The sequence below is a fragment of the Chionomys nivalis genome, chromosome 4 (assembly GCF_950005125.1).
Source record: "Chionomys nivalis chromosome 4, mChiNiv1.1, whole genome shotgun sequence".
In the NCBI taxonomy this organism is placed as follows: Eukaryota; Metazoa; Chordata; class Mammalia; order Rodentia; family Cricetidae; genus Chionomys; species Chionomys nivalis.
In genome coordinates, this window is record NC_080089.1 from 112,456,435 (window position 1) to 112,479,900 (window position 23,466).

At 43.2% G+C, this 23,466-nt stretch overlaps 1 protein-coding gene across 13 annotated transcripts in view; it reads right to left on the reverse strand.

The window, feature by feature from the left end:
* Rbms3 (RNA binding motif single stranded interacting protein 3) overlaps positions 1-23,466 on the reverse strand; it is a 780,532-nt gene that overhangs the window by 53,019 nt on the left and 704,047 nt on the right. For all 13 annotated transcript variants that reach the window (XM_057766769.1, XM_057766774.1, XM_057766771.1 and 10 more), the window contains one exon: positions 454-564. In XM_057766769.1, the coding sequence (XP_057622752.1) occupies positions 454-564 (111 nt within the window). The remainder of the gene's footprint in view (positions 1-453; positions 565-23,466) is intronic.

Below are 23,466 nucleotides of genomic sequence, written 5' to 3' on the forward strand. Positions count from 1 at the left end.
CTATACTCCAGACATAGACAGGATTAAAATGGCCTCTATTCTGATCATAGTTAGAACTGGCCTCTTAGGTGCAAAGAACCTGGGAAGGACAGCGGGTTGGGCTGGTAAGCTGCTGGGGACAGGAAAGCAGCCCCATGCATATAGTCATGGGTATAGATGGACACCTGTAGGCAGAAGGGCCTCTTTCCAGAAAGAGCTATGTTGCACACGGTGCACTTGGCGTGCTTGCTGCATTGTACCACATAACAAGGGGACCTGAAGTCTAAAGGCCATGCCACAGGACCTCATCCTTTCCCGTGTGAATGCGTGTTCCCTAAGATTGAACTTGCACGCGAGCTCCTTTGTGCTGGAACCCGCAAGGGGTGCGAGATGAGCAGTTATCGGCAGTGCCAGTGAAATCAGCACGTGGCACTTTCTCAAGTCCCAGGAAAAAAAGCAAACTTTTCCACTCACCGTTCCTGCTGTCCCCAGCGAAAGATGGTTCATCTGCTGCGTCAGGGGGCCCACGATGTTCGTTGGCTGCATTGACATGGGGTGGTCCATGGTAGGTGTGATCACAGCACCCTAGAAGCACACACAATGCCCATCTGAAAACACGTTCCAGAAGGAAGGAAACATTTTCTTTTCCAAAAGCAAACACAATGTTAACCTTTGGTGAGGTTTCTTTTCGTGAAAAATAATGAATAAATTTAGACTTGGCGATCTGACGCCCACCTGTGCCGTTCTGCTCACCTGCGGATACATGGCGTTGGCAATGACCTGTGTCATTCTGCTCACATGGGAACTCATGGCATCAGCAATGCCCTTTTCTATGATGTGATTGATGTGTAGTGTATCTAAAACACCTTCCATTTACCATTCCAACATCTGATGTAGGGTTTCCTCATCAGATACACCCTTTTGGCCACTGTTTGAATAAATTTCTTGGATTGAAAATTGGAAACATTCATTGTGGTGATATTTTGTTTGTGCTATAACAAATAAAGCTTGCCTGGAGATCAGAGCGTGGAGGGAGCCACTAGTCAGCCATAGAGGCCAGGCAGTGGTGGCACACAGAACTTTAATCCCAGCATCTGGGAGTCAGAGGCAGATGGATCTCTGTGAGTTCAAGATCACTCTGGACTACACTAGATTTATCTAGTCTCAAAGAGAAACAGAACCAGGTGGTGGTGGCTCACACCTTTAATCCCAGTATTTGAGAATAATGGGCCTTTAATTCCAGCACTAGGGAGGTGGAGACAAGAAGGGATATGGCTGGGCAGAGAGAGCACTATAAAGTGGGAGGAGACAGGAGCGCAAGGTATTCAGGCTGAGGATTCATAGAGATAGGACCTTGCCCCCTTGGTTCTGAGAATTTCATAGAGGTAAGAACTAGTGGCTGGCTGCTCTGCTTCTCTGATGTTTCAGCTTTCACTCACTAATATCTGACTCCGGGTTTTTATTATCAAGACCAATCATAATTTTCACTACAACTAATAGAAATTCTCTAATTTTTCTTGATATTGAATAAAACTTTCAGTTCATTTTTTAACATTAATTTTTATTTGATATGCAGTATATTTGTGTATCTGTGTGCACGTACACACACATATGCATGCTGTAGCTTGTGTAAAGTGGTCAAGGGACAACCTGTAGGAATTGTTTCTCTCTTCTACCACACAGGACCCAGGAAATGAAGTCCAGTTGTCAGGCTTGGTGACAGCCACTTCTTTTGGCCGAGCCATCTTCTCTGGTGTTTTCCTCCATTTACTTGTGCTCTCTATAAGCAATTCTTGCTTATCCCAAGAATGCAACTCACATGGACTTCTTGACTGCATAACAATGCATCAAAGCCTAACATGAATTATCTAAGAACCATGGTTACTAGCTCTATACCTTTTTTTCTTTAAATTTTTTGATTTATTTTAACTAGTTGATCTTCTGATTTATCCTCTTGGCACAATAAAGTATACTGAACATTTTTGGGGAGGGTTGTTTTTCTTTTGTTGAGACAGGGTTTCTCTGTCGCTTTGGAGCCGGTCCGGGAACTAGCTCTTGTAGACCAGGTTGGCCTCGAACTCACAAAGAGATCCCCCTGCCTCTGCCTCTGCCTTCTGAGTGCTGGAATCAAAGTCATGCACCACCATCGCTTGGCTCCTAAACTTTTTTTAAGCTAGTAAACACTATATATTCATACATGAATTAAAATTTTATAGTTTCTTTGTGTGTGTGTGTTTTGTGTATGTGAGGTGCTGTTGTGTGTGTTCGAGTGTGTACATGTGCATTTATGAATGGACTTGTTGGTGTGAGTGTGTACGTGTGCATGCATATGTGGGGGCCAGAGTTCAATATGCAATGCCTTTCCTCGGTAGCAATCCTCTATCATTATTATTATTATTAGACACCAAATTCTTCTTATATAAATGACAAGATAATATAAGCTTCAATTTATGATTATAAATAGGTGCACATATTAGAATTCAGGACACCACTTTTTTTTTCTGCTCCTTGAGTTTTTCTTACCGAGAGCAACTTAGTTTTCCCTTAAAAGAAACAACAAGATCCTCACTGTGAACGCTCTGAGAACTAATCCTTTAAGTCCTCCGGGATAAACTCCTGAAGACTCTCAGAAATCAAACAGAAGTTCCGATTCATTTCTCTAACTTTGACCAAAACATGGCACTTTCTGAGCATTTTAACCCTGAACGGGCACAGAAGTTCCTTCTCTTCTTGAGTTTAAAATACAGGTGGCATTCTTGGCGTATGTGCCTCTAGGCCCTCCAGCCACGGGTGACCTACCGCGATTCCAGACTCTCAACCTAATCAGACTTCCTAGTCCCACGCAGGAACAGTTATACCAGATATAACAGAAATCTAGACAACAGTGTGTGTGTGAGGGGGGCATCCATCCTCCTCCAGGCCCAGGAGGCTGCTCTCTCCCTGGGGTGCTACATGAGAGGCATACTTAAGGTTTTGTTTGGGAAGCAGTCCAAAAAGGAGGTGGGCAAGCCTGTGACAGATCCATCAGAATCCTCACAGGATAAGAACAGAGGGACAGCATGCCTGCACTCGGAATTAATTTAGAGAAGATTTTCTGATCTCTCGGAGACTTTCTTCAGAGAAAGCTGTGTAGAGGGAGTCATTTGACGGCAGCTGCCGGCATACTGTGTCTGCCTCTAAACCAGAAATCTGACAATCACACAGAAGGGTGGGAAGGGACTTGTCATAATTTGGAATTGTAAATAGGAAAACCAAGCACAGAATGAAAAATAAGGGAAAGGGTCCCCAAACAGATGAGTTATTACAGACGAATGGATGATCTTATAAGGATTCTGGGGAGAAAATATCTAAGAACGGATTTTCTTACAGTCAATAAAAATAGTCCAAAGGAGAGAGACTCCCCACAAGTTATCAAGAACATAATTTGTGTAATCTCAAGGGAATGGAAGACACTCACAATTAGTGAGTTAACTGGAAGTGATTGACAGAAGCCCCGTAGAGAAAAGAATTTTTGATGGTGCTTTATCAAGGACAGATACCTTAGAGAGACCGAAATCTTGGTTATCACAGCAAAGGATGGTGTTTGTCAGCCACGCTGCTGCTTATCAATGTCAACAGGATCTCTTTTGCATTGCACAGTACAAAGGGGGAATGCAAAAGAGAACAGAAGTAGAAAAATCTTGCAATTGTTAAGGCAAACCAGCACCCTCAGTGTGCGCTGTTCCTTAAGCTGCGGATGGCAGCGTGCTCTGTGACAGCCTTTGCTAACACATTAAGGGTGACTTTGTCTCCTTGAAATATATAGACTGTGCTGGCTGACAAGTGCTCACTTGGCAAATGGCGGCACAAGAGGAGACAGATCCTTTTCATTTCAGCTTCTCTGGATGTCTGGATTTGCTCGGTGTTTAAGCTGCAAAGGAAAATCCTCTAGCTAGCATGCCTTAATGCATCTAATAAAGCACACAGGGGTCTCCCAGCTGAGAAATCATCTGGTCCACCTGAGCCGCTGCTGCTATGACAGGAAGCCCTTCTTCCTGTCATCGAGGGAGGAAATGGTCACCCCAGCCCTGAAGTAGGAACGACAGCAGTCATTTAGCTAATGTATGCAGGAGTCATCTGGAGTGAGGTAGGATAGAAGATGGAGAACACTATCAGAACAGGGGAAGGAATGGGCTCACTCTGGAACCTGGTGGGCATGCAGAAATGGCAACACAATGGCACAGGGTGCCTGCAGAGACAGCTCTTGGTTTCTGAAGGACATTCCAAGCAAGGATGTTAAATACAGGCTATGCTTACTTATGCTCGGAGCCTTGAATTTGTCCACATCAGCACTTCTCTCTAATCACAGAATATAAACAGTACACTTTATAAAACCACCTTCTAATTTCAACTAAAAAGGAAAGTTCTTTTAGGTTGAAAAAAATAAGGTAATTGGCTCGTATGTTTTTGCTTGTTTTTAGAACTTTTAATTTTTATATTGTGGTTACTCTTTAAAGCTCTTCGTGATAAGCCAGTTCCTCCTGGAGTTTCTTTCTACAGTGTATTCAAGGACCTGCTTTATCTGAGTGGGTGTCCCTAAGGGGCAGCAACATGTCCTCAGGCTGCTGGGCTTTGTCTCCTTTGCTGCTGCTGTGGTGAGCTTTAAGGTCTGTAAGTGGAAGTCAAAAAGGCACCTCTGCTGTGGACCTTCTGCTAGGGTTTGAAAGAAATTCAAAATCTTTGAAAGTTCATTAATTTTCCAATGAAATCATAAGATTTTTCACACCCAGAAAAACATGAGCAGCCTCTTCCATTGAAAGTACACACTACACTTGGGTTTAGCTGGGAACCAAACCCGGTCCTCTGGGAGAGCATCAAGAGCTCTTGGGCCGTCTCTCCAGTGATGAATGGGAGATAGACAGTGTCCTTCATTTATAATGTTTCCCATTGTTACAGGGCACAGACCTTAAACTATGAAGCATCCCACTTTATTGTGAAGTAGGGCAACTTCCAGAAGAACTCAAGCCCTTGTTGGACCTGAAAGCATCCATGTGAACAGCTCAGCATTTCATAGTCCTTTCTGCAAGGCCTCTGTGGAAGCCTCCTGTTTGAAATCACGGGTATGCTAGCGTCAAGGGTAAGATGGAAAGCGTAAAGTAACTCCTCGGCTAAAGGAAACAAGGAAGGAGAATGATGGCCCCTTCCCTGCTTTGCCTCCTCCAAGTGTTTCCTGTCCAGACAGGTATGGTTCACACTACACTGTCTCATAGAGTGATTTATTCAACTGGGTTTTTAAATAGGAACCATTTAACATAACTTTTAAAAATATAGCCAAAGGTCAATTTTTATTTTGTCCTCCATCTGACCTCCATCTGATTTTGTCTTTCTGTCTCTAAAATATTTTTAGAACAAATATCTCCTTGAAAATATTTAGAAAAAAATATATATGTGTATATTTATCAAACTATTTCCAGCCTACCCAAAATGAAGCACAGGGAACAGGAGCAGCAGAAGAGTTAAGACAGTTCACCTCGAAGGCAGCAACAGTGAATGTATGACATCAGCAGTGAAATGATTGACAGCAGCAGTGAATGAATCATGTGAGCAAGAAGGGTGTGATGGAATCTCTCTAGCCCCAGGTGGGTGCGGGGGAGAGGGATGGGATGATCCAAAGGTTTTGATTGGTAATATCAATAACGACAGGAAATCCTGGTGTTTAATCTCTTTCATTTGTTGATGTTAGTCTGGGTTTTTTTGAGGAGGAAACCAGAGCAGAGGCTGGGATTTGTAGTGGTTTAAATAATAATGTACCCCACCCCCCACCCCACACAGTCTCAGACATTTGAAGGCTTTATCTTTAGCCTGTGCTTCTCTTTGGGGGAGGGGCGTAGGCGGTGTGGCAGGGCTGGAGGAAGTACCTCAGTGGGGGTGGACTTGGAGGATAAAGTCCTTGCCTACTCTCAGTCAGCTCTCTCTGGTTCCTGCTTGAGCCTGAGCATCTGAGTTCTCACCTTCATTTCCTGGTGCCATGCCTGCCACTTGCTGCCATGTGTCCTCACTACTAGCCCTCTGGAACTATCTGCCCATAAACTTTTTCTTCCATAAGTTGCTTTTGGTGATGGTGTTTTATCCCAGCGACAAAAAAAAAAAAACAAAAAAAGGATCTGAAAAGACTGTTGTTGAGAAAAAATAAAAATCACCAAGAGCTATTTCTTATCTTTAAGGACAATCACTAACCTTAAGCTACTTTGATGAATTTACAATCAAATTGGAGGGACAGCATGATTTTCCAAAGTCTAGTTTGAAATCTAAAAGGGCATGGCAGGGATGGTAGCCTTCTACTGTACAAGTGTTTCACATAAAATAGATATAAAAATATTAAAATAACAATAGAACAAATTAGTTTTCAAATATATTAAGTTATTGATGGAAAGCTGAAAATTTGGGACCCAATGATCAAATGATTTTATTGATTAAATATGCAACAGAAATTTTAATACTTGTATCATTAAGCTCATATACCTGCTTATAAGAACTGATCCTATTAAGCATTTTTTTTAAACAATTTCATTATGAAGGTGGATTGTTCTTATTCTTTTTATTTGTTTTATTTATATTAATGTATGTTTACTTTGTCTATGTGTGCTCCTTGTGTATAGTGCCCAAAGAGGACAGAAGAGGGCATTTGACCCTCTGGAGCTGAAATTACAGGCAGTTGTGAACAACCTAACTCCTCCAGCACTGGGATCTGAACTCAGATTCTCTTCAAGACCAGTAAGTACTCTTAACTAGTTTGCTGGAGTAATGTGTAACACCCAAAATATGGTGTAGGGTTTGTTCTTGAACAACAGGTTAGTTAAGGGTGCTGATGGGCAAAATAAATGGCAAGTACGTGCTTAGCCCCATGGCTCTTGGGATTTTAATGGGCAGGGGCTCAAACTGAGCAGGAGACTTCCACTGAAATAAAAAGCATTCTTGTGATCAATGAATCAATCAACTTGTAGGCTGCCCCCATCCACCATACCCAAGAGGCACCACCAAAAATGCAGTATCAGTATTTAGTGTGTATGTGTATGCATGTATATATGTTCCGTGGAACAATGGTTTGTAGCCCATCAATTCTATTTTAATAAAACACTGATTGGTAGTAGCCAGGCAGGTAGTATAGGTGGGACAACCAGACAGGATGTAGAAGCGGATCAATGAGAACAGGAGAATTTTGGGAAGAGGAAAGCTTTGCCTGCAGTCCTGACCCGGCCACAGAGCAAGCAAGACGTAAATGCCTCACTGAAAAGGGTACCAAGCCACGTGGCTAACATAAACAATAATAATGGGCTAATATAAGTTATGAGTTAATAAGAAGCCTGAGCTAATGGCTCAATCAGTTTATAGTTAATGTAGACCTCTTGTGATTTCCTTGGGACTTAACGACTGCAGGAACTGGGCAGGACAGAAAACTCAGTCAACACACACGTGTATGCGGTGCGCGTGCCTGTGAGTACATGAGTGTGGAAAAGGGAGGACAGCCTTGGGTTTCATTCCTCAGCTGCTGCCTACATTGTTCCTGGAGACAGGGTCTCTCTCTGGCTTGCAGCTTGCAGAGGAGGGCGGGCTGACTCACCGGAGGGCTCCAAGGGTCCCCATCTCTGCCTCCCCAGCGCCATGCCCTGCTTTCTTCTGTGGTTCTGGAGATTAAATAAACTCAACTGCTCAGGCTTGCAGGGCAGCATGTCCTTTACAGCCACAGCCATGCCCAGCCCACATGCTTCTGTTTGCTTATCTGGGCTTTTTGGTGCTGTGAACAGGGTTAATAATCACACACCAGCCTGAAACGCTTGTTGAACTTTGCTGTCAACGAGAAAAGAAATGCTCTGTGCACTCTTTGCCAGCTAGCAATCACTCTGTAGACCTCTGTGCAGATTTCCAACATACTGGTGGTTTCAAATGCTTATCAGATGCAATATTCTGGACCTATCTTCTTAGAAACGATGAAGCAAAAATGATTCCCAGTGAACGTGTGAAGATTTATGGACTGCATTTTTGGTCTAGTAAAATGTTTATCTGACGTTAGCCAGCACTCAGGATCATTAACAGCTTCTCTTGCTGACAAATTGGCCAAAAGTCCTGACTCCATAGCAATTTCAGCATGTTGATGGACGGAGTTGCTGAATGAGCCTGAGAATTTCTTTTTCTTTTATTTTTTTTATTGAAACAAAAAACTTTCCGCTTCCTCCCCGCCTCCCATTTCCCTCTCCCTCCTCCCACCCCTCTCCCCCTCCCTCCACCCCCCACTCCTCTTCTCCTCCCTCTCCAGTCCCAAGAGCAGTCAGGGTTCCCTGCCCTGTGGAAAGTCCAAGGTCCTCCCCCCTCCATCCAGGTCTAGGAAGGTGAACATCCAAACTGTCTAGGCTCCCACAAAGCCAGAACATGAAGTAGGATCAAAACCCCGTGCCATTGTCCTTGGCCTCTCGTCAGCTCTCATTGTCCGCCATGTTCAGAGAGTCCGGTTTTATCCCATGCTTTTTCAGTCACAGTCCAGCTGGCCTTGGTGAGCTCCCAATAGATCGGCCCCACTGTCTCAGTGGGTGGGTGCACCCCTTGTGGTCCTGACTTCCTTATTCAGCTCACACGGATGATCAATGGGAAAAGCTCCCCACCCTCTGACAGTCGTTGCTTATGATGTAAAGAGCTTAAATATGTCACAGGGCACCTCTATACTGGCTATTATTAGGAAAGTAGCCACTTCTTGGCTTGTAATTTGCTACAAAATGTACTTTATTTTGTGGTTCCTCAGAGGACATTCCTGGGTGGTATCCAGTCTCCTTTAAGAAAGTTTTAAGAATCTGCCTGGTTCGTGGCAGAGGTTCAACTATGTCAGGAGCCATGTTCCCCCCAAAATTATTATAGGAATCACCGCCCTGAGGAGTTTTGCAGAGGGCTCTACTTCCCAATTGTATTGAGAATTGTTTTATTGACAAAGCCTATCCCACACCCAAATTAACTGTTAATAGAGAGCGAAACCCGCCTCACATTCCAAACTATCTAGAGAACTAGGTGTGTCAACTCTTGAACTCCTGACAGAGGAACCGTCACCTGACTGATCGTAACCTCTTGGCCTATGTGACCGAAGTGGACCACGTGGCAAGATCCCGTGCCCCAGGTAAAATCCTATGCATTCAAATTCTCCCGGGAGCCCAGCTTATGTAAGCAGTGGCCAGTGGGTGAGATGAAAGCCGTGCTTCTGTGGCATTCTTTAGTTTTTCCTTTTTTGTAGTTGTGGCAGGAACTCGCTTGTGCGGTTTCTTTTTCCTCTGATTGCCATTTTCTCTTAAAGAGTACAGAAATATTTTCCTTTTTTAAAGAAAAGTATTACTTTTGTACATTTTTATTTTATGTCTACATGTGTTTTACTCAAATGTACGTCTGTGCACCAAGTGTGTGGAATGCCCACAGAAATCAGAAGAAGGCAGGATTTCCTGGTGGTTACAGAGGGTTGTAAACCACCATGTGGGTTCTGAGAATTGAACCCAGGTCCTTTATGAGAGCAGCCAATGCTCTTAAGCCACAAAGCCATTTCTCCAGACCCATGCTTTATTGTTTGCTTGCAATTATTAATTTGTGTATGCATGTTGTGGTGGGTAGAACACACACAAGCCACGGAGCTCACGTGGAGGCCAGAGGACAACTTAGTGTTGTTATGTTTTCTCCTGTCACCTTTCCATGGGATCCAGCGAGGAAACTCTGAACCTCAGACCCATCTCACCATCCCTTACTTCTTTCTTTATTTAACAGAATGTTCTCAAGAGCTCCAGTTCCTTCTTCCTTACAGTGTGATCCAGGACCAGATTGTGACAGTGCAGAATCTCCTCAGGTCAAGTCCAGATTCAGGGGTGCAGGTCTGTTCTTCCAGAAGGACCCAGTGTCTGGGTGTCACAGGAAAGTCTGCAAGTATTGTCTCCTTCCTAGCATGCTTCAGAGTGAGCTTCCTTTTATGTATGTATGTTCCTATGCGTGCATGTTTGTGGTACGTGTGGAGTCTAGAGAAAACTTTGGCATTGCTCCTCTGACACTGTCCACCCTGTTTACAGAGGCAGAGTTTCTCACTGGCCTCAGCCTTCCAAGTAGGCAAGTCTGGCTGGACAGTGAGCCCTAGGCATCTGTTCATCTCCACCTCCTCGGTACTTGAATCACAAGTGCCAGTCACCATGTAGGTTCCGGGATTAGAACTCATGTCCTCATATTTGCACAGCTTTAAAACGAGGCATCCCTTCAGATCCAGAATTAATTCTTCTGAAATGATTCTTCATCTGATTCCTAACCAACTTGTTTGTTCTTTCTCACTTTTTAACTTGAGGACCAGATAGCTTGAGTTATTTCAGTGATATTAATATGCTCCTTTTTATAACCGTGGTCAGTTAGAAAAAAAACAAACCCTATCCTTTTCCACGAGTGACTTTTTATTGCTGCTGTGTTTGTTTATTGGCATAGTTCTCTCATCAACGTGTCCAGGTATTTCCAGTGATATACCTCTGCCTTCCTGGCTGTATCCACTGGTATTCTTTGTTTAAATGTCCCTGAGTCAGGACTGTCTTCCAGATGTGGAATAGAGCCAACCAAAGAAAACCCAAGCCAGCAGACCCAAAGGACCAAACCACGTCCCCTCCACATTTCCTGAACAACTTTGCTATTGGATATATATCCATAAGGCACACTCCTCAGAACCACCTTCAAGAAATTCCACATAGAAGTCACTTCAGAATAAAGCATAATGAGGAATGCAGAGTCCATGTCCCTGTGCATGGCGACAAAAGTTGCCCAGTGCTATTCAGCCACATAGTGGCCAACAGTGACAGAATACTCCTGTGACCATCTGGAAATGTGTGGGCCATGAATCTACAGCATTAACTGCTTACCAGATCAACCCACTGTAAAGAATTCTCTCTTGTAGAAAATTAACGTTGGGTGAAAAAGCTTCCGTTCTTAATTGCATTACTCCCTAATATGCCTCGAAGAAAATGCTGCCAATGCGAACTCAAGTTTGAGGGTTTATCATCATGTGGCCTGTGATTAATGTTTTTTTTTATTAATTTACCAAAATTCTATAAAGCAGGGCTAGAGAGATGGCGCAATAATTAAGAGCATTTGCTGCTCCTGCAGGGGACCCAGGTTCAGCTCCTAAGCACCACCTCAGGCAGCTTACAACACTGCATGTAATCCCAACTCCAGGGGACCAGACGTCTACTTCTGACCTCCACCAGTACGCACACACATACAGATATATAAATACATACAAATAAATCAAATTTTAAGACTTTTAAAACTCCATGAAAACTATGTTACCAGTATATTAATCAGAATGACTGCAAACGCATTTCTGACCTCTCAGGGAGGAGCCGACATTACACTGATATAATAAAGTACATGAGAAGAATAATCAGAACGATTTATTCCCATCCCTACTTTTTTCTCCCACCCATTTCTCTAAGCATTCCCTCCATTTTCCCACAGATTGTCCTGTGACAGGAAAGGAAGCAGCAGACGACTTCCAGCAGAACCAGGGGCTTGACTGGTTTCGGAGGTTTATCAACATATATTTTTGCTTTCTTCCAACACAGGCAGCGTAGCAGCGAGCTTGAAGCCACCTGCTTGAAACATCTACAGCTTTCATTTCCATGCTAAAGGCCAAATGCCCCACCTCCTCACTGGAGGGGAAGCTTCAAAGCCGGTTGTCTCAGCCTAGTCCCATTGTGGCAGATGTTTCACGTCACCAACCTCCCCTGGCTCATCTTTCAAGGACCGCCTACTCAGCAGCCAGCTGTGGCAACAGCTTCACTGTCATCTCCTTCCAGTTCGCTCTCATTCCATTCTTTTGACTTCACCAAGGACCACATCCAAAGGCAAGAAAAACAAACAGCCCTGATAGCTTCCTTCAGAAGGTTTCCAGGGCAAGCACCAGCTCCCCTTCCCCCATTCCCCTCTTCCAGCCTTTCTGGGAGAGCTCTTTCCCAAGGAGCCAGTTTGACTGAAGACACTGATATCTCACCCACTTGGCTGATCCAGGTAATCCCCAGATTAAGGAATCATGAAGTAATAACATCTGTGGGCTAGGTTCAGCTGGAAACATCTGGCTGGCTTGGTACCACTTCACTTAGCATAAGTACACATCAGTCAATCATTCCTTTATTCCCATGAGAAAATATTCACACACCACATAGTCTAACCCTAAGAAATGCAGGACTCTGAGATGGCTAGATAATCGACTTGGATTGCTCTGTGGGAAAATTATGGCTTGACTTTTGACTATTACAAAAGTTAATCTACCTTCTAAGCTGTCTTGGCTTTCTCGAGACAGACAAAACTAAGTCTTCCGTAGGAAGAAGCATGTTCAGGCTCCAAGTGCAGTCTTTGTGCCTAACTGCTTGCCAAGGTGGAGCCCTAGGAATTTGGTACAAGACATTTTGGTTAATCTATTTAGGATCCAGAGTTAATTATCTAATTTAATTTACTAATACTAATTGAATGCAGGAATGTTTTACTTCGAAAGAACTCAGGGCCAATTTAGAGTTTCAAGGCCTTAATGAGAGAAACTGGACAAGCTTCAAAAATATAATGCATACAAGGGCCGGTGAGTGGGCTTGGTGACTGAAAGGTGCTTGTCACCAAGACGGATGACCTGGGTTTAATTCCTGGAACCCACATAGTAAAGAAAAGACAGAGAGAACCGATTCCCACAAATTTTTCTCTGTCTTCCACATATTTGCCATGGCTTGTGTGCGCGCGCGTGCGCGCGCACACACACACACACAAATATAAAAAGTTATTTTAAATGATATGCAATCACACAAAATAAGCAAAGAAGCTACAGTTACTTTCCGAAGGACGTCACTGGTGACACTGTTCATTTCTATCTTCTTCTATCCTCACTGTTGACTGGCTAATATTACACACCATTTCTGAAGTTCCAAGTCAGACCCTCCACCACGTGTGTCTTCTCCTCTAAGTTATAAGGTTATTTAGATGGAACAAGTCGGGGACATTGGAAACAACCTGGGATCTCGAAGTGCCAGGCTGAAGAGCAGACTGTAAGACAGAAATTGCTCTAAAAAAAGAAAAAAAAATGAAGGCTAATTGCAGACACACCAGATTGTGCCCCACACGACTGACTAGTTAGCTTAATTACAAGATCAAAATGCTGTGCTGGCTGGAGCCCTGATATCCTGAGGGATGGCTGGTTCATCTCTAATGGAGAATTGGCAATAATGGCTTCTGTGTGAATTTCAGTTGTCAATCACAGCTCTATCATGGAAGAGGCTGCCATTATCCATAACTCTAATCAAAGTCTCTGTCAGCCTGTTAATTGACTGGTGAAATAGTCCCATGATATTCTTCCAAACAGGCTGAACTTATCCCCAGACAACCCTTCCATGGACAACATTTTTAAGAAATATATATATATATATATATATTTATGTGTGTGTGTGTGTATAATTATAGATTATATATATAATTGTATATTATAAATTGTATATTATATAATCTAATATATATATATATTTCCCTGACAATGAAAGAAAAAAATAGGTAACCCTCACACACGCATGAAAGTAGCTAACATTTCTTTTCTGACTCCAGTGACTGCTTAGGTTGATAAAAATCTCAAAAGTTGGAGGTGGAGAGATGGCTCCATGCTTATGAGCACTTTCTGCTCTTGCAGAGGACCTGGGCTAAGTTCCTACAACCCACATGGAGGCTCACAACCCTGTGTAACTTTAGTTCTTGGGGATCTGATGCCATTTTCTGGCCTCCATGGGTACTGTACGCATGTGGCATACATGTATACCGTGCGGGCAAATACTCATACATATAAACTAAACTTTTAAAACTTTAGAAGAGATTGTGTTACTTCTAAGCCCAGAGTTTAATTTCAAACACATAGTTTCTTCTAAGACTTGGCTGTATAAATGTTTACACCTAATTGTTTTGCCGTGAAACCTTCCTACAAACATACTTTTATTCAGCATTCATTTTGCAAATATACAAAAGAAAAAAACAAAAGCAATAGACTTTACTGACTGATGACAACTTTTGATTTTCCTTCCCGTCTGTTCATTGGGAACCTTATTGAACCAGAAATCACTTGTCAAAAGTAAAATGCAGGTGTCAAAAATGTCTCCAAATAAGAAATGATGGCTTCCTCTCTCCTTACTGCTTCAGCTAGAAGATGGGTTCAGGCAAGGAGAACGGTCTTTGCGGAACAGTTTCTGGATGGAGGGAGCATTGTGCGGCTGCCTCAGAAGGGCGGGAGAGTTGTTTGTCATTTGCCAGTTGTTAGTCATATGAGCTTTCTTAGAGAGCCCCGTGCCCCGTGCCGCCTCGGCTCATACTCTCTTCTCACATCTGAGCACCAGTCATTGCGTCCGCTAACTTACACTGCAGGATTTCTGATGAACGAGGCTCTCAGCATCTCGTTTATGGATGGAAGAAAACGTCTGCTTGCCCATTTGAGCACTGCATGCTCTCAGCCAAGTCAAAGCATTTTACTGTGTTTCATTTGTTTTTCTGGATTTTATTTATTTACTCTTTACTACCATCACCATCATCATCATCGTCGTCATTGTCATCATCAACACTGTGGGTATGTGTGTGTTGAGTACACGTGTTTTCTCTCTCCACTGCAGGTTTCAGGGCTCCAACTCAGGTCAATGAGCTTGTGTGACAAGTGCTTGTATCTACTAAACCATCTGGCCAGTCCCAGGTCTGATCTATGGAGCTCACATTCAGCAGGTCAGTGAACAGCTTGCTTTTCACCATTGGCATCCAAGACCATTCTCCTGGATGGTGCTTCCCGGGAACATGGGACATTAAAGAAGGGGACAGGTCAATAACGGAACAGTGGCCTTTTCAGAGGAGATAAGGCGCCAATAATCTTAAGTTATTTTAACCAATAAAAGTGTTTCATAAGGGGTGGAGAGATGGCTCCATAGTAGAGAGCACTTATCCTTATAGGGCACCAGCCTTTGATTCCCAGCACCACATGGTGGCTCACAACCATCTGTAACTCCAGTTCCAGAGGGCCTAACACCCTCTCCTGGCCTCCAAATGCATCAGGCTCATGAACAGCCCACAGACATGCACACAGGCAAAACACTCAAAATATAACTTGTTTTTAAATCTAAAAGCATTCCATTCAATTATGAAAGCAGGAAGAGGCAGGCGGAGCAGTAGAGGATCACCATGACAGCCAAAATCTGAGGAAAGTCAGCAGGGTAGCGATGCATAGAGTGCATTTACTTGCTTCCTTACTCATTAGCCAGGATTTCATGTAGTTAAGATGGACCTCAAACTTGTCATGTAGCTGAGACTGACCTTGAACTATTGATATTCCTGCCTAGGACTTCTGAGTACCAGCATTGTAGGCGTGAGCTACTATGCCTGGTTCATGGACCTTAGTGAAGCATGTAGCTGGTATAGGCTGTGACTGCATCACTGGGTGGTTGGGGCCCTTTTGCTAGAAGGGCAGAGAACCTAGATTTCCTGATCCCAAATGCAGTGTCAGGAGGATCCTCTGGACCTATACCAGGGACATGTCAAGTGTGTTAAGAAACATGTCCAAAATAAAGAAACCACCAGATGGGGAATCTCAATGAAAATGTGGAGGGATAGCTGCCAAAATTATATCTGGGATTAGCAACAGCCACAGCTAGCTTCCTTCTGTTGCTGTACTAACAGGCTCCCAGCACACACTGCTCAGGGGAGGGAGAGTTTTTTCCACTTCACGGTCCACTGAGGGAACTCAAGGCAGAAACTCAAGGCAGCAACCTGATGTCATAAATGGTGAAGGGACCCTCTGTGCAGCTTCACCCGGGGGCTCACGCTTAGCTTGCTTTTTAACATAGCTCGGAACAATCTTCCCAGGGAATGGTGCCACCCACAGTGAGCTGGACTCTCCTATTTAAAGCAACACTCAAATGAGATAAATCTCCCACAGACATCTCTTCCAGGCCAACCTGATCTGGCCTGACCTCAGTTCTTCAGTGGAGATTATTTACTCAGATGACTCTGGGCTGTGTCCAGTTGACAGTTAAAGCAGTCAGGACAACCACACACTGCACACCGAACAAGGGCCACTCACATCCATGCAGGATCTAGCCATGTGAGCCACAGTACTAAAATCTTAGAATCTTGATGCTTTCATTTGCTGCTGGAGCTTTCTTCCTTTCTTCTTCCACAAGAAGCCCCACTTGCCCCTGTCCTTATCTTGTCTACCATCTTGAATTTCTCCAAAAGAATGCTGCAGCCTTTGAATTCATGGGTTGGTTAGACATGGCTGGTCTTATGTCCTACATGATGAAGTCAGGGCCCATTTTTGTCTTTTATTTTGTGAACTAAAACAGGCCAACAAAGCCACCAGGCTTCTGTGCATAATATCAAGTTTTCTATGTCTGCAAAATTGTACAGCTGTTTCTTCACTAATGGAGGGTTATGAGCAAAGGTTCTCAAAAACTCTGACTAACTAACTAGGAAAAATCTTTTTAAATGTTTAACCTTTATTAATAATTCCTTCTTAAATATAAGCCTATAGGAAAGGCCTTCATATCTCTTTACTTTAGCCTTAAATGTCTAATGTAAAGAAAATTATAAATTAGTATTACTTCAGGGGAAACTATCTGATATGGGTTCAGAGAAAAACTACTTTGCCCTTTTGATTTAGTAGATGGGGTTTTTTTGGGGGGGGTGGGTGGGAAGAAGAATCTCTTGTTTAAAAATGAATTAAATAAAATTATCATAGTGTTAAAAGTTGCCAGACATGGTGGGATACATTTTTAAACCCGACAGTCTGGAGGAGCTATGAATTTGAGGCCAGCCTGGTCTACATAGGGAGTTCCAGGACAGCAAGGGCTACAGAGCGAGGCCCTGTCTCGAAACAAAATCAATTACATGCTATAGAAAACAAAACAAATCACTAACCACCCAGCATGTGGAAAGAGGAGAAGGTCTGAGCACACAGTTACAGAGATTTCTGACCTAAACATAGGCTCAAATTGTACAGTATCAGGTATTTTGTATTTTGTCATAGAAACTTCTTACAATCATTCATTATGCATTTTATCTAAGCTACCTGTATTAAAATGCAAAAGACCCATTAACTTGATAAATTGTAAAATCCTGGTGATATCAATCTCATTGTGAGTCATATGCAGTGTCTAGTCAGCATAAAACAAGGGAAATTTTCCTTAGCCATGTCTTCCAGAATTACATAATCCTGAAGCAGAAAAAATTAAATCAGGATACTATTTGGATGGATGAGTCCTTCCAAGTCAAAGCTATTAACTAGATCATACCTTCCATTTCAAGCGCACTGATGGCATGCCAAAAGATTAAAATACCTTACTTATTATGCTAATGTAATTTGTATTAGTGGACCCAGATAATATACTAATATTTTATATCCCACCACAAAAGGACTAAAATCACAATATTTTTTATTAATCTCTCAACTTGATTTTCTGAGGGTTAAATTGCATAACCTGAAACATAGAAACTTAATGAAGAGCCCAGCCAGACATAATGAAATAAAATTGGTGTTAACTGGATTGAAACACGGGTGCCCTGGTTCTGCCACCAACTTGTGTGATATTAGGAAAGCCAATTAACCTCCCCCAATCCCACTTTTTCACGGCTGGAACACTGTTGTGGAGCTCCGTTTTATCTTCTGTCATGGGACAAACCGTGCATCAAGAGCCTCAAAGGAGATGGGATGAACTCTTAAATTGCAAAGACAGCCATGTTCCAGAAAAGACAAAAGTTCAAACCCCAGTCCCAGGGCACATGCTTGGGGAAGCCTGGCATTTTCTGGGTGAAGAAACTGTTTGCCATAGTAGCAGAAAGCAGTGGCCCACACGCAAGCCCTCACAGTCACTTTCTCACTGATGACCTGGGCAGATCCTTCAGAAGGTATTTTGCAAGAAGCACCGAGTCTGTGAGCTTAGGGGGAGTAAAGGCCGCTTGCTGCTTCCCCTAGTTCTTCTCTACTGTGATGTGTGGTGAGGATGGCCAACTTGAGTGGGCTTGGGGTCACCTTAGAAACAAATCTCTGGGAGTGTCTATGAGGGGGTTTCTAGACAAGGTCAACTGACGTAGGCAGACTCAATCCCAAATATGGATGATACAATTCATGGACTGGGCTCTCAGACTGAATAAAAAGGAGAAAGCAAGCCGAGCCCCCAAATTCTCTGTCTCCACTTCCTGAGTGTGAACACAACGTGACCCATTGCCTCATACTCCACCATCTTGACTTTTCTGCCATCTTGACTCTTCCACCACCATAGCTGTTCCTTCAAAGCATGAGTCAAAATAAACTCTTCCTTTATTAATTTGCTTCTGTCAGGGTATTTTGTCAAATCCATAAGAAAAGATACTAATATCTCTACAACTCACACACACACATGCACGTGCATACACGTGCATGCAAATACACATGCACACATCCTTTCTTAGTTAGGTCTAATTGATAAGTCTCAGAGTGCTACTTATATTTCCCCAGATAGAATTCATGTCAAGTTTACTTTCATATTCTTCAATGTCCACTAAATCAACCACTTTTTTCCTTAACACACCACGGGTTAGTTAGCGGAGGACGTACAACCACCTTACCCTCCTCCCCACCCCTTACTGTGGAAGAGCACCGATGCCTGATGGCTCCCAGGTTCTCTGCTTAATTAAAGAGACCACAAGAAAGGAAGAATCTGTCACCTCTTGAGTCTCCTGAAGGAAGAACGGCACCAAGAAGGACAAAAGATGCTGATACTCGTGGCTGAGGTCTCCAAGACAAAGTCTGTCTGATCTCACTCCCACCATGTCCATCTTTGAATACTTGATACCAGGGGCCCAGTCCAGTGTTTTACCACTTTTCCCCATGCTGGGTTTTAAGTTTTGTTACAGCAGGAACTTTGATTTTGTTCAGTTATTAGCTCTTAATTTCTATAACCAATGCTTGCCCCGTCAAAGACATTCAGGATGCGCTTGTTGAATGAGTGACGGAATGAGTGAACGAAATTCTGTCTCCAATAAGTTCACTGAGGGTTTTTGTTTGTTTGTTTGTTTTTTGTTTTGTTTTGAGACAGTGTTTCTTTGTGTAGCCCTGGCTGTCCTGCTTTGTAGACCAGGTGGTGGTGCACACCTTTAATCTCAGCATTCGGGAGGCAGAGGCAGGCAGAGTTCTGTGAGTTCAAGGTCAGCTTGTTCTACAAAGGTAGTTCCAAGATAGTCAAGGCACAAACACACAAAGAAACACTGTCTCGATAAAAGCCAAGAGCAAATAAACAATAAAGTTCACTAACTCTTAACAATCCAATTTGGCTATTAAGTTAAGGAAAAGCTAGAAAAACTATTCCCCCCCCCCGCGCCCGTGGCCGTCATCTTAACAAGATGCAGGGGGCAGGATCTTTTCATTTTTTTTTTAATTGATGGGGAAAGCATTGTTGAGACAGGGTCTCATGCAGCCCAGGCTAGCCTTGAGCTCACTGTGTAGCCAAGTGGTATTTGAACATCCTTTCCCCCTGTTCTCACATACCCAACGACGGGATTACAAGTGTATGTCACAATGTTTGGCTCAGAAATGTTCTTGATTGTCCTAAAAGTATCTCACAAGTCAATGACACATTTTCTTTCCTTTAAGTAGTTTGTTGAATTTTCAAAAAAAAAAAATTCTTTTTAATGAAATGCAATCTGCATGTTTCTAATCTGCTTGCCCCTGCAGTATTCTCTCTGTCTTTGTTAGACTTATGATCACAGGTTACTCTAGACAAACGTACTTCTCCAGGACAACCAATATGCCACGTTTCTAGTACATATAATGTAAAAAAACAAAAAGACAAAAAACAAAACAAAACAAAACAAAAAAACCAGTCTCAGGTAAGTTTAACATTCCAAGTACTAAGAAAGTTCAACAGTTTGAATGGTGGCGGGGGCAGGAGGTAGGCATGGTGGCACACTCCTGTGAAACCACACTGGGGAGGTGGTGGCAAGGGCACCAGGAATTCAAATTCGGCGTCAGCCATGTAGAGAATTCAAGATCAGCCTAGGTTATAGGAGACACTGTCACAAAACAAAGACACGAACAAACAAACAAAAAGCAAACATAAAAACTCAAACAAACCCAAGAACGTGGGTACTCAATGGCTACCGCTAAATTTAAGAAATCCAAGAAAATGTACCTTCAAGATAAATGTGGTAAAAGTTAGTGATTGTCTAAGGATCTGTTCATAAGTAAACAGTGAGTTGGGAACGAGGATCTTGCCTGATTTGGACTCCGCTGCGAATCAATCTGTGCTAAGTAATTCTAGTTTCCAAGACAGCTGTGAGAAGGACCCATATCAGCCAGGACGTGGCTCTTCGTGCCTGGACATCGGTGTGGTTTGATGAGCGTTCCCATCCAGATCACCCACCACAGGCACACACACTCCTGTGTTCGAAGACTCAATCTCCAGTTGCTGGTGGTGTTTAGGGAGGTTATAAAAGCTTCAAGGAGGTCTAGAGGGTGGAAGTCAGTTTCTGGGGAGCAGAACGGAATTTATGTTCTAGCTCCATTTCCTGTCTGGTCTCTCCATGATCTACAGAGATATGATACCTCATACCCCTGAAGCCACACCTCCCTGCTGTTAGGAGCTACACCCTTGAATCACGGGCTGACATAAATCCTGCTTTCTGCCATATATTCCATCACAGCCAGAAGCAGAGTAACTCATACAGATACAGTCAAATACTGGTCTGCTCTGATTTGTGCATGTCTGCCTCCATAGTTCCATAGATGGGAGTGGCTGCAGTTAGCAGGCATACCCAGATGAACCAAGGCAAATTCTCTGCTCAGAAACAATGGGAACGTGTCCTAGGTCACTTGGAAAGCAAACACCGATGCTGCATGCTTCTGTTCTGTGCTAGAATCTGTTTGAAGTATAGAATTACCCTAATCTTTTTCCTTCTTGGGACTATACAAATAAGAACAATAATATGTTATTTGTGCATTATGTGTTCACGTTTGTGGGTGCAGGTACACATGTGCATGTGGGCCCATGAGTGCAGAAACCAGATCTTGATGTCCTAGAGATTCTCCTGCCTCCACTTCTGTGATATTTGGGGATACTAGTGTGCTTGTATGTGGGTGCTCAACACCAAACCCAACAGTCTTTATGCTTGCCGGCTTGACAAACAATTTGCCAACTAAGCCATCTCCCCACCCCCACCGTAGCCTGTAATGATGGTTCAGATATCAGTAACTCAATAATACAGATCAAAGGCTTATATCTGAAATGTTCTGTTGTATTATGGGCACTATTTCACTCAGAGATCTTCCTGGTGATTGCCTGTAAATAAATCCTCAATCTTGACATTTCCCAACTGAAACTTATTCTTAGAAAAAGTCACAAAGGACACTTAAATCTTTGAGCCATGATCCAATTTGTAAGCCCTTGTCTAAAGATACCGACACAGTGCTAGGGGTTTTAAGAAATTCACTTTGAACTGCTCTTTATAGTATCTAACAAGAGGAAACCAGCCTGTGTTATAATCTCATGGGATCTGGAAAATCCCCAGGAAAACACAATATTCTGCAATGATTCACCATGTGTGCCCCTTGTATGTAATTTTTTTCACTGTGATTTTTTGAAATGAGTCACCATGAGCTCATTACTTACTATCTACTTTTTAAAATTGACTTTCACTTATTTATGTGCGTATATGTGGGATGGATGTGGAAGGAGAATCCATGGAGGACAATTCCTGGGAGTCAGTTCTTCCTTCAAACTGGACTAGCAGCCTTGACCCCTGGAACCCCACGGTGGAAGGGGAGAACCAACTCCTGTAAGTAGCCATTACTTCTGTGACCTGTGTAAGTGTTCCCTATTATGAGCGCCAACTCCAATGTTGGGAGAAAAATACAGTTTAAAGAACCAAAGATGGGATTATTTAGCATTGTCTCAAATAATGTATCATGATCAACAATGCAGAAGTTCCAAGCACACAGCAGTTTGCAGTCTGTGGGAACTTCCCAGTAACGGTAGAGTTCTCAAAATCCCCTACTCACAATGATTTAAAGATAGGAAGAAGGAAGAGAGGCCTCCTCAGAGAACGCCTACATTCATATTGACTTCAGGAGAAGATGAATCAACAAACCACCTCCTTGTATTTCCTTGTGGATTTGATAAAGTAGCTAATTTTCTCTGGTTTTACCAGACACGTTTTGTGGTTATCAGCTTCTCCAATCATGTTCCTCTTCCATTGTAGGTTGATAACTAGAAATGAAATGTGATGCAATTTAAAATGGAACAAAAGCAAACTTCTAAAATATCCTGCATGTTTAAAATGAATTAGTTTCGCAGATACACCCTGTATTGGCTCCTATACGCCAATGAATGTTGTGTCATGGCCTCTAACACTTAAGAATTTGAAATCTCTGTCTCTACTTCTTAACTTATCACCGTGATCAACTCAGTAAGTAGAAACTTCAGGTGTGCATGCACTGGTTGGTTCCAAAAGGCATACGTTAGCACAACAAATAATTAGCTCTAAAATTCTGACTGTAAGAAAGGGCATAATTAACAAGGTAAATAATCTTTCTTGCAAGGGGCATAAGCCAGCCAGCATTTTTTTTTTATTCTTTTTTACTTAAAATTTCCAACTGCTCCCCGTTTCCCATTTCCCTCCCCCTCCTCCCACATATTGCCCCCTCCCCCCGCTCCCCTCCCCCTATCCCCACTCCACTTCTCCTCCCCCTAGTCCACTCCCCCTTCCTCTCGATACTGAAGAGCAGTCCAAATTCCCTGCTCTACATGAAGACCAAGGTCCTCCCACTTCTATCTAGGTCCAGGAAGGTGAGCATCCAAACAGGCTACGCTCCCACAAAGCCAGTTCATGTATTAGGATCGAAACCTAGTGCCATTGTCCTTGGCTTCTCATCAGCCTTCACTGTCCGCCTTGTTCAGAGAGTCCAGTTTCAACCCATGCTTATTCAGTCCCAGTCCAATGTCCCCAGTTAGTTCATTGGGGCACCTGAGGATAGGGAACCTGAAATGAACCTATCCTATAATCATACTGATGAATATCTTGCATATTGCCATAGAACCTTCATCTAGCGATGGATGGAGATAGAGACAGAGACCCACACTGGAGCACCGGACTGAGCTCCCAAGGTTATAATGAGGAGCAGAAGGAGAGAGAACATGAACAAGGAAGTCAGGACCATGAGGGGTGCACCCAACCACTGAGACAGGGGGGCCGATCTATTGGGAGCTCACCAAGGCCAGCTGGACTCCTACTGAAAAAAACATGGGATAAAACCGGACTCTCTTAATGTGGTGGACAATGAGAGCTGACGAGAGGCCAAGGAGAATGACACAGGAACTTTCATCTGGCGATGGATCGAGAGAGAGACAGAGACCCAATTTGGATCAACCATCTGAGCTCTTAAGGTCCAAATGAGGAGCAGAAGGAGGGAGAACATGAGCAAGGAAA